The sequence below is a fragment of the Hemiscyllium ocellatum genome, chromosome 32 (assembly GCF_020745735.1).
Source record: "Hemiscyllium ocellatum isolate sHemOce1 chromosome 32, sHemOce1.pat.X.cur, whole genome shotgun sequence".
In the NCBI taxonomy this organism is placed as follows: Eukaryota; Metazoa; Chordata; class Chondrichthyes; order Orectolobiformes; family Hemiscylliidae; genus Hemiscyllium; species Hemiscyllium ocellatum.
Window position 1 is genome coordinate 7,179,215 of NC_083432.1, and position 16,895 is coordinate 7,196,109.

At 45.2% G+C, this 16,895-nt stretch overlaps 1 protein-coding gene across 1 annotated transcript in view; it reads left to right on the plus strand.

The window, feature by feature from the left end:
• The window catches only part of LOC132830693 (1-phosphatidylinositol 4,5-bisphosphate phosphodiesterase delta-3-like), a 178,907-nt gene that overhangs the window by 132,224 nt on the left and 29,788 nt on the right, over window positions 1–16,895 (plus strand). The window contains exons 7-9 of the mRNA XM_060848503.1: window positions 2,742–2,886; window positions 6,175–6,327; window positions 13,195–13,320. Coding sequence (XP_060704486.1) covers window positions 2,742–2,886; window positions 6,175–6,327; window positions 13,195–13,320 — 424 coding nt within the window. The remainder of the gene's footprint in view (window positions 1–2,741; window positions 2,887–6,174; window positions 6,328–13,194; window positions 13,321–16,895) is intronic.

A 16,895-nucleotide genomic window follows, 5' to 3' on the forward strand; every position in this document is an offset into this window, starting at 1 on the left:
TGTGGGACTATGAGGTTGGAGGCGGTGGATGGGAGATCCCCTGAGGTGATGAGGTCCTGGATGGTCTGGGAGATGATGGTTTGGTGGTGGGAGGTGGGGTCGTGGTCAAGGGGGCGATAAGAGGAGGTGTCCGCGAGCTGGCGTTTGGCTTCAGCGGTATACAGGTCAGTGCGCCAAACTACCACCGCGCCTCCCTTTACAGGTCAGTGCGCCAAACTACCACCGCGCCTCCCTTACAGGTCAGTGCGCCAAACTACCACCGCGCCTCCCTTTACAGGTCAGTGCGCCAAACTACCACCGCGCCTCCCTTTACAAAAGGAGATTAGTTTGGGGACTGCAAGGGAATGTGGCTGGAGAATGATTTCTCAAAAACTGCTTGTGATGTAAGTGATCAGAAATAACCTGATCTGTGATTGAAGCTGTGGGAGCAGTGAAACCATGTGAAATGGTAAGGTCGGGGGTAGGGGAAGTGAATGTGGGTTGAGGCATTTTCATGGAGAGAGAGAGAGATTTCAAGATGGTCAGAGGGCAGTGAAGTGAGAGGAGGGAGAGTTGCATGATTTGAGGTGGAGGTTCAGATCACTGAGGATATAAAGTCGTTTGGGGTAGGGGCTGAAGAAGGAACACTGAAGAAATCTCAGTGGGAACATGTTCTGTTGCATTTGGGAAAGTGAGAGAGAATGAGGACTCTCATTGGAGCTGAGCACGAAGGTACAAGATGAGATGCTTCAAGGGAAAGGAGATGCCGGGGGAGCAGAGGTCAGCCCCAGGTTCAAGCTGTTGAGAAACCTCACTGTGATAGGCTTAAAGGGATGGAGGGTGGAGCCATGGGGAAGGTGTCGTGCCCCCTCAGCCAGGTTTCTGTTAATCATCCTCAGGAAGCGTCTGGATGACAAGGACCTTGTTCACAAGTGAATGGACCGTTTAGAGGGAGGTCTGTCGAGGGGAAGTGATTGGTAGAAGGCCAGCAGTGGGAGGGGTGGGTTAGATGGGAAGTAAGTTGGCAGGATTAGCCTCCAGGCGGTAGATTGGAAGCAGCAGGCAGGAAGGCAAGAGAGTGGATTGGACTGTTTGGATTTGTTGGAGAAAGTGAAGACTGCAGGTGCTGGAGATCAGAGTTGAGAGTGTGGTGCTAGAAAAGCACAGCAGATCAGGCAGCAGCTGAGGAGCAGGAGAATCGACATTTTGGGCATAAGCCCTTCATCAGGATTCTCCTGCTCCTCGGATGCTGCCTGACTTGCCGTGCTTTTCCAGCAACACACTGTTTGGAGTTTTGTCCATAATGAACATGTGCTGAATACCTCAATGAATGCCTCAGACAATCTCAAAAGAGGCAGAGGGAAAGCTGTTATTCTAGTAGAAGGATGCAGCTGTGGATCCTGAAGGGAAGGTGGTATTACATTGTGGTACTGTCATTGGACTAATAATCCAGAGCGCCAGGTTAATGCTGTGGAGACATGGAGATGAGTCCCACCTTGGCAGATGGTGAAATGTGAATTGAGTTAATAAATCAGAAATTACAGGCTCATCAATGGGACCACCAAGCCTTTGAAATTCACACACCCCTTCCCAGAGTACATTTTGTGCCTTTACCACCCTCAGTGCATCCTCCAAACATGACTCAATGTGAAGGATGCTGACTCATCAGCTGAAGGGGACAGGGCAATAGATGGTGATCAGTAGGAGGTTTCCTTGTCCATATTTGACTTGATGGCAGGAGACTTCATGCAGTTTGGAGTCAGAGCCAAATATGCCACCATGTCAGGTGAGCCTGAGGTATTGGTTGGGTGGTGATATTTTATAGATTGCCTGGAAGGTATGATTCCATGAGATTGACTACTTCAGGCTGTTGCTTGACTAATCTGTGGGACAGGCTCCAGGCGTTAATGAGGAAGCCTGATAGATTGGTGCTTCCTGGTGTTGTGGTCAGTGCTAGTCATACGTCTAGTTACATTCCTTTACTCAGACGCAGTAATAGCTTGATACAACTGAGCCTGTGAGTGCCACTTCAGAGTATATTTAAGGGTTTAGAGATGCGAGTAAGTTCGACTAGGTGAGAATGGTGGATTTTCCTTCCCTAAAGGGAATTAGCATCGGTTTTACAACAATTATCAGTAGACTTGATATCATGCAGGGAAAAAAACAGTCAGTTTATTTGGCTCTGCATTCACTACCTACAACACTCACTCCATACAGAGTCAAAAGACTGAAACAGCTGTGTGTACTATCTACAAGACACCCTGCAGAAATTCACCAATGCATCTTCCTAATCGACAATCACTTTCACCCAGGGGGGCATGGGCAGGAGACAATGGGGCCATCAGCCCCTGCAAGTTACCTATCAAACCACACACCATCCTGACTTGGCAATATCTCATCGTTCCTCCAGCACCACTGGAACACGTTCCTTAATGGTATGGTTCATCTATCGACAGCAGATGAACTGTAGCAATTCAAGGGGACAGCTCGCCACCACTTTTCCAAGAGTATTTAGGGATGAGTAATAAGTGCTGGCCCAGCCAGTGATGCCCACATGCTGTGAATGAACAATGAACAGAAAAATTGCTGAAATGTTTGAAAGGTCAGCAGATTGGGTTTTTTTCTCTTGAATCTTTCACAAACAGTCAACAACTGATCCTAAACTTCATAAAATGAGTAACACCTCAAAATGGGCAGATGGTAATGAGTGTGAGAGAGCTGACCCCACTTCATGTCTTACCTGTGACTCTGGGTGTTTACAGAGCGCTCCTGAGAGGTTGCCGCTGTGTGGAGCTGGATTGCTGGGAAGGACCAAATGGGGAACCGATCATCTACCACGGATACACACTCACCTCAAAGATCCTCTTCAAAGACGTCATTCGAACCATCCGGGATTATGCTTTCACGGTGAGTGCACAGGAATTAATCCCAGTGTCTGACGATTGGGGTCATTCCCAGTCACTGGAGTAATCCCGTTTTGTTGACTTGACAGAAACTATTTCCGTCAATGGGGAATCAAAAACGGGGTTTAACCTCAAACTAGATCAACCTGAGAAAGATGAGGAAACACATCTGCACAGAAAGTGTACTGCTTGGGAACACTCTATTCCAAAAGTCTGTAGATGTTCTGAGTGACTGAGTCTTTCAAGACAGTGTTAGACATATTAGGTGAGAGAAAAGAAGCTCAGGAGAGTTCATACAACGTTAGATTTTACACCATTCCCTGCCACTGGGTTTGGAGAGTGGTGCAGGGGAACAGGTAAAATCCAGAGACTGGAGAATCCATCACTAACCTGCCCCTCCCAGTTTGAAATTTTGTGGTTGATGGGAAAGGCCCTGTTTTGAGCCCACTGAGCGCCTGCTCCAGTGTTGAGCTGATCCTTTACTCCAGTGGCAAACGTGAGGTCTCTGCTTTGTGAGAAGGTCAGAAGCTTTAACTGCTCAGGTTGGGGTTGAACAGGGACAAGTTGAGGTAGAACCTGTTATTGAGGGCCCCCTTCGCCCATCAGGGGCTTCTCCATCCGCATCACTGTTATCAAGGTTACTCTCTCCGGGACTCTCAAAGTCTGTTCCTGCCCCCTCACTGACAAACTCATCCCCTGGCTGCGACCCCATCACTAGCCCCAGGCATAACCATCAGTCCAGGCACCTCCACACTGCAGACTGGTGGAAATGCCAGCCACCACCACTAGGGACAGCGAGCTGTGGGACAATCCAATTGTGTAGCAGTGCTCCTGGGTGGGACCTCCTCCTGAGAAAAGGAGTAAATGTCTCACCTTGAATTGTCATTGAAATCAGGGGCAGACTTTACCGTGGTGTATCAGAGAAGGGCGTGGAACCAAACTGACCTGTAAACTGTCTCCCTGTTGCTGACCCAGATCCCCGGGATCCCCCTGTCACTGACCCAGAACCCCAGGATCCCCCGCCTCTGACCCAGATCCCTGGGATCCTCCTGCCTCTGACCCAGATCCCTGGGATCCCCCTGTCACTGACCCAGATCCCCGGGATGCCCCTGTTGCTGACCCAGATCCCTGGGATCTCCCTGTTATTGACCCATATCCCCGGATCTCCCCGTCACTGACCCTGATCCCGGGATCCCCCTGTCATTGACCCAGATCCCTGAGATCCCCCTGTAACTGACCCAGATCCCTGGGATCCCCCGTCACTGACCCAGATCCCCGGGATCCCCCTGTCACTGACCCAGATCCCCGGATGCCCCTGTCATTGACCCAGATCCCTGAGATCCCCCTGTCACTGACCCAGATCTCTGGGATCCTCCGTCACTGACCCAGATCCCTGGGATCCCCCTGTCACTGACCCAGATCCCCAGATCCCCCTGTCACTGACCCAGATCCCTGGGATCCCCCTGTCACTGACCCAGATCCCTGGGATCCCCCGTCACTGACCCAGATCCCTGGGTCCCCCTGTCACTGACCCAGATCCCCGGGGATCTCCCTGTCACTGACCCAGATCCCCGGGATCTCCCTGTCACTGACCCAGATCCCCGGGATCTCCCTGCTGGTGACCCAGATCCCCGGGATCTCCCTGTCACTGACCCATATCCCCGGGATCTCCCTGCTGGTGACCCAGATCCCCGAGATCCCCCTGTCACTGACCCAGATCCCTGGAATACCTCAGGCCCCTGACACTGTCCCTGCCTCTGTCCTCGCCATTCTGCTGGACTGGGGCCCGTGACCTCCCACACTGTGAGCAGGAGGATTGCAATCTCAGTAACCTACTCAAAGGGAGGGAAACGATAGGGTGTTGGAACTGAATAATAGCTATTACCTGCATCAAAAAACTGTCGGGTAACTGCTATCAGACAATTTAAATATTGCTTTTACTAAAAATAAAATTGGCTGCGGGCTATTTAAAATCTAAAATGCAGCCAGATATCTGTCACCTCCCCTTATAAGGGTAAGATGACCAAGCACTGCAGGCCCAGCCAGTTCCCTAAGATATTAAATTATATTCTAGGATCCCAATATCTACGTAACTGGGCCTGACTCTAAAACAGAGAGGATTTGGGGACCCAGTCACGTTATTGATATTGACAGATGGTGAGTTTATCAGCCTCCTGCTTAAACCATTACCATTCTGTAAACATCAGACAGAGGGGTCTGTGTTGGGCACAGTGTGCACTGCACAGTCACAGACCATTGTACAGTCATACACTCTCACTCTACAGTAACACCCCAGTGTACAGTCATACAATCCCACTCTATAGTTGTACCCCCAGTGTACAGTCATGCACTCCTACTCTACAGTCAGCTTCCCACTATACAATCACAACACTCCCACCCCACAATCACACCCAACGTACAGTGACACCTGCCGCACAGTCACACCCACTGTACAGTCACACACCCACTATACAGTTATACACCACTGAACAGTCTCACACTACTGTACAATCATGCACCACTGTACTGTCACACCCACTGTACTATCACACACCTTTGTACAGTCACACAGCACAGTACTATCACACCCATTATACAGTCACACACCACTGTATTGTCACACCCATTATACAGTCACACACTACTGTACAGTCAAACACATCTGTCAATTACACTCTCAAAGTAAACACCTATAATACAAACTCACTGTATGATCATATCAACTGTACACACTCATTGTACAATCACAAACCCATAAAGGCGTTCAGCACGGAAACAGATCCTTTGGCCCAACTCTTCCATGCTGACCGTATTTCCAAACCTAAAATAAACTTACTGTAAATAGTTACTGTATGCACTCACTCTACAATCATGTGCCCAAAGTATACCTGACTGTACACACACACAGTACACACAAACAGTGCAACCATATGTACGTATCCACTGCACAGTCAGACCCATTGTAGAACTACACATCCACTGTACAATCAGATGTTTATTGTACTGAATAATTGAAAGATCCAATTATACCAATTAAGCAAAGTTGCTAAAGGCAGAAATGAAATGCAAAAAAAATGTTTATCACAGAGAATGAGAATCAGCAGCTTTTAATGGAGCTATTTTCTGTCCTGGAGTATAACCAAATTTCTGATGTCTCTTGTTAAATTTATTTGCTGAATAAACATTCAGAGTTTGCGGGCCTCAGGAATCAGGTAACTCCTAAACATTCAGTGTTTTGCAGAGTTGCTTATGGTTGGCTGATATCTGGGATCCTCTTGAATTATCTCCCCAGGTCTCTCCGTATCCCGTCATACTGTCCCTGGAGAATCACTGTGGAGTGGAACAGCAGACCGTCATGGCCCGGCATTTAAAGGAAATTCTCGGGGAAATGCTGATCACTGCCCCACTCGATGGCAAAGTCCTGAATGAACTTCCGTCACCCGAGGTAACTGTGTGACCTTTCACTTTGGCATTGCTCTCTGTGTAATGGCCTTGAAAGGGGAAAGTGAAAGCTGAGCGGAACTGTTACTGAGCTAATAATCTAGGGAGAAAGTGAACACTGCAGATGCTGGAGATCAGAGTCGAGAGTGTGGTGCTGGAAAAGCACAGCAGCTCAGCCAGCATCCCAGGAGCAGGAGAATCAATGTTTCAGGCATAAACCTGATGAAGGGCATATGCCCGAAACATTGATTCTCCTGCTCCTCAGATGCTGTTTGAACTGCTGTGCTTTTCCAGCACCACACTCTTGACTAGTAATTTAGGGACCCAGGTTCAAATCTGTATCCAAAACATTTGGAATGAATGGTGTTGGTTGATGTAAAAACCCATCTGGTTCACTAACACCTTTTGGGGAAGGAAATTTATTGTCCTTATCTATCTCACCTGTGATCCAGACAACAATGTAGAGTGTTAACCACCACTTTGTCATTCAACAAGGAAACAGACCCTTCAGTCCATGCTGACCATAATCCCAATCTAAACTAGTCTCACCTGCTGGGTCCTGGTCTATATCCCTCCAAACCTTGTCTATTATTGTATCCATCCAAATATCTTTGAAACATTGTAATTGTACTCACATCCACCACTTTCTCAGCAAGTTCATTCCACACTCTAACCACCCCCTGTGTAAAAATTTTGTCTCTTATGTTTTTACATTAGATTAGATTACTTACAGTGTGGAAACAGGCCCTTCGGCCCAACATGTCCACACCGACCCGCCGAAGCTCAACCCACCCATACCCCTACATTTACCCCTAACCTAACACTACGGGCAATTTAGCATAGCCAATTCACCTGACCCGCACATCTTTGGACTGTGGGAGGAAACCGGAGCACCTGGAGGAAACCCACGCAGACACGGGGAGAATGTGCAAACTCCACACAGTCAGTCGCCTGAGTCGGGAATTGAACCCGGGTCTCAGGCGCTGTGAGGCAGCAGTGCTAACCACTGTGCCACCGTGCCGCCCACAACTTTTTCTTTTTTTAAATCTCTCTCTCTCTCCTTAAAAATGTGCCCCTATTCTTGAAGTTCCCCATCTTAGGGAAAAGGTAACTCCCATCAACGCTATAAACTTCTGTCAGGTCACCTCTCAACCTCCTACACTCCAGTGAAAAAAGTCCCAGCCTATCCAGCCTGTCTTTATAACTCAAACTTTCCATTCCCAGCAACATCCTGGTAAATCTCTTCTGAACCCTTTCCAGCTTAATAATATTCTTCCTATAACTGGGCGACCAGAAGTGGACACAGTAATCCAGACGAGGCCTCACTAATGTTCTGTACAACCTCAACATAATGTCCCAACTCCTATACTCAAAGGACTGAGTAATGAAGGCAAGCGTGTGAAACACTGTGTTAACCATCCTGTCTATATCCTGATTTTGAAGGAGAGTAAATTCAGCTCCAGTTACAATTCGTGGCGTTGAAGAACCACAGGCTGGAGTGGACAGTTCAGATGGGACTGCAGCTCAACAAAGCATGCCAGGTCTCTTGGTACATGCTGCACAAATTTATCAGTTAGAAAGAGGAATCCATTTCCACAGCACGTGGTCTGCAGAGGTTCAAAAGGCAACTCAACACCCCTTTTTCCTCCAGGACATGCAGTAGTAGCTGGCCCAGCCAGCAACGCACAGAGCTGGTGAGTGAATTAAAACAAACAATTGGACACCTCCTTCAATGAACCAGCACAGACAGAAGCCGGTTTCTGTGCTCCTTTGAATTCTCTGAGATTCCTGAATCTGTTTCCTGGCTGACACACTGTCAGTCACAGATTCATAGCCTTGATGAGAATAATTCAGACCCAGTGCGGCAGACAATGAGCAGCATTATGGCTCAGTGGTTAGCACTGCTGCCTCACAGCACCAGGGTCCCAGGTTTGATTCCAGCCTCAGGCGACCATGTGTGGAATTTGCACGTTCTCCCCGTGTCTATGTGGGTTTTCCTCTGGGTGCTCTGGTTTCCTCTCACAGTCCAAAGATGTGCAGGCCAGGTGAATTGACCATGTTAAATTGCCCATAATGTTAGGTGCATTAGTCAGAAGGAAAATGGGTCTGGGTGGGTTACTCTTCGGAGGGTCGGTGTGGACTGGTTGGGCCAAAGGGCCTGTTTCCACACTGTAGGGAATCTAACCAATCAGACAGATCAAACAGTGCGCAGGAACTGATTGGTACACTCAATGCCTAAGATTTGTGGGAACCACATTGCGATTGCTGGGACATTTAACGAAAATATTTCAGACAGCTAACTTTGCAAATTCCATCATGATGACTCTAACCTGAACTTCTATTCAAGTGGCAATAGCGTGCACAGGAATGAAACATTATATTTCCACCATTCCACTCTAAGATAGAATATGACTAAGTTTCAGCTTTCACACTGCATAGCACCTCTGAAACGGGTGAAATATTAAACCTGTGACTTGTACCAGATTTCCATTAAAACATTTCAGTCAGTTCACTCTTCCCTCATATCTCAAAGCATACAAGGACCACAGAGTCTTAGATGTACAGCACAGATACAGACCCTTTAGTCCAACTCATCCATGCCGACCAGATATCCGAACCTAATCTAGCCCCATTTGCCAGCACTTGGCCCATAAATCCTTCCTATTCATGTCTCCATCCAGATGCCTTTTAAATGCTGTAATTGTACCAGCCTCTACCACTCCCTCTGGCAGCTTGTTCTGTACACGCACGACCCTCTGTGTGAAAAATTTGCCCCTAGGTCCCTTTTAAATCTTTCCCCTCTCACCCTAAACCTATGCACTCTACTTCTGGACTCCCCCCACCCCTGGGAAAAGGCTTTGTTTATTTACTCCTCATGGTTTCATAAACCCCTATAAAGTCACCGAATTGTGCACTGGTGTCTTCAGGGCAGTAATAGGGTGGTCACTGGTGTCACGCAGTTACCCAAGAGGGGGCATAGTAAGGTCAGTGTTCCTGCTCCTTGCTGGGCTGCAGTTCCATTGGTGCCCTGCCTGACACTCAGACCTTGGCCAGTCCTAATGTGAGGCTCAAGACAAGACTCTTAAGTAAAGCCAAAAGAGAAAATGCTGGAAAATCTCAGCAGGTCCACTTTGACAAAGGGTCAGTTAGGCTCGAAACATCAGCTCTTTTCTCTCCTTACAGATGCTGCCAGACCTGCTGAGATTTGCCAGCATTTTCTCTTCTGGTTTCAGATTCCAGCACCCGCAGTAATTTGCTTTTACTCTTAAGTAAAGCCCCTACATGTTTTAACAGATTATCCAATTGGGTAACAAAGGGCTTGTTTGGCCTGGATGGGTGATGGGATGTGTGTTGGTGAGGAGTGAAGTGGAATGGGGGGTGGGGAATATGATGGGTCATTTAGAACTGAAGGGTTTATGTGCTGTGGGCTGTACATGTCTGATAGAAACATGGTACTGCAAATGTTTCATTAACCAGTATGCTGGTAGGTCAAATATTCAGGATGATCAAGAGGGACACATAAATGCAGCAAACCCTGACCAAGTGAAGGTTTCAGACATCAACATCCCTCCAAAAACCTACATAAGAACATCAGCACACCTCCTAAAATCAATATAAAAACACACAGTAAGTAATAGAATCCTAATGCAGGGGGATATACAAAAAAAACTGTTTATTTCCAGCAATACTTGGACATTACTGCAGATTGAGGTAATTATTATTTTTGCTAGTTTATCCAGCGTGCTGGTTAATAAGGTTAATAAAGTTTGCTGCAAAAGGAAATGGGAACAGGCCGTTCACCCCTTCGAGCCTGTTGTGTCACTCAATATCATCGGACCCTGTTCCACTTTCCTTTTATCCCTTTGGCTGTAAGAACGATCCCTAATTCCTTGAAATCTTCAATGTTCTGGCCTCACTCACTTTCTGTTGCAAAGAATTCCATAGGCTCATCACTCTGGGTGAAGAAATTTCTCCTCATTTTAATCCTAAACAGTCTACTGATTTTGGACTTCCCAGTGATTGGGAACATTCTTCCTATGTTTAACCTGTCTAATCCTGATAGAGCTTTATAGGTTCCTATGAAACCCTGTCTCATTTTTCAAAACCAGTGAAGGTAGTCCTACCCAATCCAGTATGTCAGTCCTGCCAACCATAGGTATCAGTCTGGTCAGCCTTCGCTGCATTCCCTCCATAGCCAAAACATTCTTCCTCAGATGAGTGGTCCAAAACTGCACATAATACTCCAGCCGTGGTCTTACCAAAGCCCTAGGAGAAGGTGACGACTGCAGATGCTGGAGATCAGAGTCGAGAGTGTGGTGCTGGAAAAGCACAGCAGGTCAGGCAGCAGCTGAGGATCAGGAGAATCAACGTTTTGGGCATAAGCCTGATGATTCCTGATGAAGGGCTTATGTCTGAAATGTCGATTCTCCTGCTCCTCAGTTGCTCCCCTGACCAGCTGTGCTTTTCCAGCACCACACTCTCGACTGTCAGCAAGACCCTGTACAGCTACATTGAGGTGTCTCACAGGCTGGACCACTTGATCTGAATGTCAGGAGAGGGTTCCTAGACCACACAGTATCTCATGGGGTCCATTCTGAAAGTATTTCCTGGCAATGATCCAGGCTTCAATAAAGGGTCAACTGGGTAGAAAAGTAAGTAATTAATCCTTTTGAAGGCTAACTACCATATTCTCCGTGAAAGTGTGAAATAATTTCCCTTGTATTTCCTTTGGCCCTGTCAGTGTGTTGGCGAATGACAGTTTTATGATGAATTGACTGTAAGACATGGCATGGTTTAAGTCTGGCAGGGTGTCTCAACTGATCTCCACTGGTATGGGCACCAACGCAAGTATTTAAATAACATCACTGCCCAGGTTCACTTACAACTCTAAGAAACACCCTGGGAAGGTGGATAAAGTGGCTAAGGAGGCATATGGTATACTTGACCAAGGTGTATACTCTAAGTGCAGGGAGGTTATGCCGGGACTGTGTAAAATGTTGGTTAGGTCACAGTTAGAGTGTTGTGTGCTGTTCTGGAATCCACGTTATAGGAAGGTGCAGAGGAGATTCACAGGATGTTGCCTCGGCTGGAGAGTTTAGTGATAAAGAGAGATAGGACAGACTGGGATTGTTTTCTTTGGAGCAGAGGAGATTGAGAGGGAATGTATTAGAGAGATATATAAAATAATGAGGGGCAGAGATAAGGCAGACAGGAAGACTCCTTGATGGAGGAGTCATTGACCGTGGCATAGCTTTAAGGCAAAGGGCAGGACGTTTAGAGAAAATGTGAGGAAAAACTTTTTCATCCAGAGGATGGGAATGTGGAATTCAACAGGTGGTCGAGACAGTAACACTCATATCATTTTAAAAATATTTTTAATGGGCATTTGCAACGGCAAGGCATACAAGGCAATGACACAAGTGTTGGAAAATGGAATTAGAATAGTTAGGTGGTTGTTCTTGATTGATGCCAATGTGACGGGCCGAAGGGCCTTTCTCTGTGCTGTCTCTGATTGGAAGACCACTGTCACAGGAGCACAGGAAGCTCGAGAACAAAGAGGGCCAAGGTGAGGAGTGGCAGCTTCTGCTAAATCCTCCCCCCTTCGCATCTGATGCCATAATTTTACTGGGGCCAGACCTACCTATACCACATGGGGCCGTGATGCTGAGGAGGAGCTCAGCAGATTTCATCCAGATGTGTCGGTCTTGAGGGTCAATCAAGAGTAAAAAGCACCCAAGCTGTTTAATGTTGGAACACAATCCATTTAATCGTGATGACCAAGCCATTTCATCATGGGGCAAAGAGTCTGATAGGTTCTCCCAGGAACCCATTAAAAAAAATCTTTTGACACTGTTCCAGATAAGAACAGGTAGTTATTTCCAGTGTCCCAGCCAGCATCACTAATCCAAGTTCTACCTGCATAAAGACATTTTATCAACATTTTGAGCCTTCCACCCAGCAGAACAATTCACAAGAAATCCCAAAGTAAAGGAAAACAACACCTTATACTTTGTGAGACGTGCTGATTAGTAGAGGCATTGCCATGGAAATATTTCAGGTCATCTGGCTGTTACCTCATTGCTGGTTGTGGGATCCTGCTGTGCTAAAGTTATTGTTGTATTTCCCATATTATAACAGAGTCAGCAATTCTAAGGCACTATAGAAATGTAAAGATGTCTGGTCATTAATCAGTTAAGCTAAATTGTTTAATTGTGAAAACTCATTGAATTGAGACTAGAGATCAAACTAGACTGAGCATTTCTCAATTGACTCACAAAAATGATGTTAAAACCCACTTTAAGGCCCGATACATAGAACATAGAACAGTACAGCACAGCAGAGGCCCTATGGCCCTCAATGTTGTGCTGACCTTCTATTCTAAAATCAGACTAACCTACATACTCTTCATTGTAGTATCTTCCATGTGCCAACCCAAAAGTCGCTTTAATGTCTCTGACTCTACTACCACTGCTGGCAGTGCATTCCACACACCCACCACTCTCCGAGTGAAGGACATACCTCTGACATCTCCCCTAAACCTTCCTCCAATCACCTTAAAATTATGGCCCCTTGTGAATGCCAAATAAAGTTGAACTGGAATAGAATTATTATCCCATTAATCCTGTGTAAATGAATTTGGTGAAATAGAGTCATAGAGATGTACAGCATGGAAACAGACCCTTCAGTCCAACCCATCCATGCCGACCAGATATCCCAACCCAACCTAGTCCCATAATTTCTTTGCAGTAGGCATCAACTGTTGCCTACAGCATAGTATTCTGTTCTCAACTTTCATAACACCTATCCGAGCATGCAATTTGAACACACCTGCAAATTTCAAGAGCTACAATCCTCTGCCTTTCTTTTGCAGAAACTCAAAGGCAAAATCCTGATAAAAGGGAAAAGGTTTGATATCTCTGGTCCCTCGGTGGATCAGGAGGAAACACCGGAGGATGAAGAGGATGAGAGTATGAACAATGGAGAAAAAACCAAAAAGGTAACAAGATCTTTGGGCAGGACCACAGCTGGAGAGACCACGGATAATGATTCTGCCATTCACTACAACTCCAAATAAGATGAGTTTAACTCTCACTCACCCTCTCATCAGTTATTTTGTAAAGTTTCTATAATAGTTAAATGGAATGGATATCCAGTTGGGTTTACCAGGTAACGATACAAAAGATCCGAATTAGGCATGTCCCCATAAGTGAAAAGCTCATTATTGTCCCAGTCAAGACAAAACATTGGTTTGGACAGATTTAGGGGAAGCGGTATGTAATGGTGTTGTCAGTGAATTAATAATCAAGAGGCATAAGCTAATGCTTTGGGAAACATGAGTTCAAATCCTATCATGTCAGAATTTGAATTAGATAAAATATTTGAAATAAGAAGAAGTTGTTTGTCTAAAGCATCCATTTAGTTCATCAATATTCTTTAGGGGAGCAAACGTGCCGTGCTTACCTGGTCTGGTGTACATATGGCTCCAGACCCATAGCATTATAATTGATTTTTAATCTCCATCTGAAATAGCATGCAGAGCCAATCAAATAGCACCTTTTGGCAGCAATACTCTCTTCCTGCAGAAGAATCACAAAACATGGTTATTTGTCATGTACAACCCTATCGACTTTTACCTCAGTGGTAAGAGGGGCTTGGTTACAGAAAATAACAGATGGTAGCTACTTGATAATCAGTGTGGAATGGTCCTACCATCACTGATCAATTAATAGTTACAATCACCGCATATATGTGCTTCTGTGAATGTGCATGTTTGAGTAAGAGTTCATGTATGTTGCATGTGAGGTGTAAGTACATGTTTATGTGTTACAGGTGTTTTGTGTGTGTGTATATATTTGTGTTGTACATGATTGTGAGCAGGAACATACTTTAGCAAGGATCTGAAGAGTTTGGGAAGAGTTCGGTGAAGATCTGTTTCCAGGGATGAAGATGTCACAGTTATGTGGCACGGCTGGGGAAGAGGGGATTGTTCTTATTAGAGAAGAAGCTCAAGAGAAGATTGGAGCAAGTTATTCAAAATCATGAAGAATCTGGACAAAGTAAAGAGGGAGAAACTGTTCCCATTGATGAGAAGACTGGAAACCAGAAGACACCAATATGATATGAAGGCAAAATAAAAGATGACATGAGGACAAGGGTTTTTACACAATAAGTAGTAAGGATCACAAATGTAGAAACCAACATAATCAAATTTACTGAATGCCCCCAAATATCTGACCTAATTACCATTATAAATTTCCAATTTTTATGGCATTTACCTTTAACACTAATCAGAACCACTCAAAAAATAAACATCAATAAACATGCAAGTGATTCTGCAAATTAGAAAGTAAACTTAACAATAAATATTTAATGCACCAAGAACAGCCTAGGCACTTCACAATTACACAATGTGCTCTCTGTTATTCACAGGGTATGTCAGGAAGATTGTAGGATTGTGTTTATTTTTCATTAATGCAGCAAGTGATAAATTGAACTACATATGGTTCAACAGATTTCACTCTCAAGGTGAAATCTCGCAGGTGTGTGGTTAATATCTATAAATCACACTTCTACAAACCCTCTCTCCCTCAGATCACAGCAGCGCTGGTGGTACAGCCAAATCCCAGTTTGTGCTTTGATCATTCTTGGTAAAATACCTGACTTTAAAGTGTCTCTGAGCCATTCACAACGTCCCAGGTCTTGCCATTTTAGCTAGTTCACAAAGTGGCTTTTCGCCTCCTTTTTGCCAAACAGAAAACCTGACCTCCTTCTTGAGAGAGATTTGCAACCTCGCTCACAGAACATTCAATGGGTTATTCTTTCTGTCCTTTCTTTAACTTTGTCTGCATTTGTGTGTGCTGATTTCCTTCTGCTACCAGCTTCCTCTTCTTTATGACAGTAGTTTCTTTGTCTCTTCTCTGAGTATAGCCACGTGCAGTTTCACCTGTGGTACTGCCTTCAGTTTAGGTCAAGGGTCACCACACTACCTAGACCATTATTTCTTATTGTTGAAGAAAAAAAATCAACTTTTACAATTGATGCAGATTCTTAAGTAATTTCTTTCAAACATTTTCTAAAACAGTTACAGATTCCATGGGCATTTTAAGTAAATTAAAAATTTTCTTGACTGCATTGCTTCCAGGTCAAAAGTTGTCACAAATGCCCTCTCTGGGAGAGTGGTGGTGGCGAATTCAATCATAGCTTTTTAAGACAAATTGCATAATTATCCAAAGAGAAAGTATTCTAGAGCTGCTGAAGGAAGACGGAGACGTGGGACTCACTAGTTGCTCCTGCAGAGAGCTGTAACAGGCACGAGAGGCTGAATGGCCTCTTATGTTGAAACTATTCAACGATTCTGATGTATGGTGTAAAGTATGTGCATTTATATACCACTGTTCACAACCTAAGGGAAGTCCAGTTTTTTTACACCAATGAAATAGTTTTGAAATGTGGTCATTCTTAACAAAATGGACTTAAACCAACCAAGACCTGAGAGAGCAGTGAGTTAAACACCCTTCAACCCATCTTTAGTGAGGCTAAGGGACAATTATGTGTCAGGACATCAGCGAGAATTTCCCTGCTCTTAGTTGAAGTGACAGCCTAAAGATATTTAACACCATTCTGAGAAAGTAGACTGGGCCTCAGATTAGTTACTCATCCGAACTTTGAACCATAATCATTTGACGCGAAGCTGAAAGTGCCTCCCTTGAGCAGCAGCCAACACTGTAAAATGTCAGGGGAGGTGTGAGAAGTTGTCGGTAAGAGAAAAAAAAATCCAGTAATCAGTTATTAGAGCTTGAGTTGAATTTCTGTATCTTTCAGATATTTCCGTCAATTGACGAGGGACCCAGCCTAAGCCCTGCTTTTGTTGACATTGGCCTGGTATACGTTTAGGAGCCTGGGTTATTTCTGTATCTGAGAAAGTGCTCTGAAATATCCTCTGGAAATTGTTCTAGTCAGTAACCCTGCTGTGAATTATCTGCCCAAACTGGGAATGGTGTTTTTTTTGTGTGTGGAAAGTTGATAATGAATAAGGTGTTGACCTTTAGTAGTTTTTGTGTTGTGTTTCTAAAAGCGTTTACTTTATTCCTGTTCTAGTTCCCCTCTGCAGAGTCTGCTTTCCCCGAAACCAGGAAACCACAAATAGGTCTGGTTTTTCTGATGTTCCCGTGAGATCCTAGTTCTCACTTGGGGACGAATAAATCTGCACAAATGTCAGTCTGAAAAGCTTAGTTGTCCCTCTCTCGTAAACCTCCAGCAAAGTGAAGGGGCAGGAGATTGTCACTAATTTAAACTGCTCCAAGAGCTACAAGGGACATGTGGGCTGGATGTCTTCTGTCTGCAACACCATGGCTCATCATTCTGCGATTGTTCTCCCATCAGAGCATGGCTGCAAACAGACTGCCCCCTGGTGGATGGCACCATTCATTATTTTAAAGTATATGGGTGTCGCTGCTTGGGTCAGCATTTATTGCCCATTCCTAATTACCGTGAAGAAGGTGGTGATAATAATCACCTTGAATCCTTAAGGTGTAGGCACACCCACACTGCTATTAGGAACATAGTTCCAAG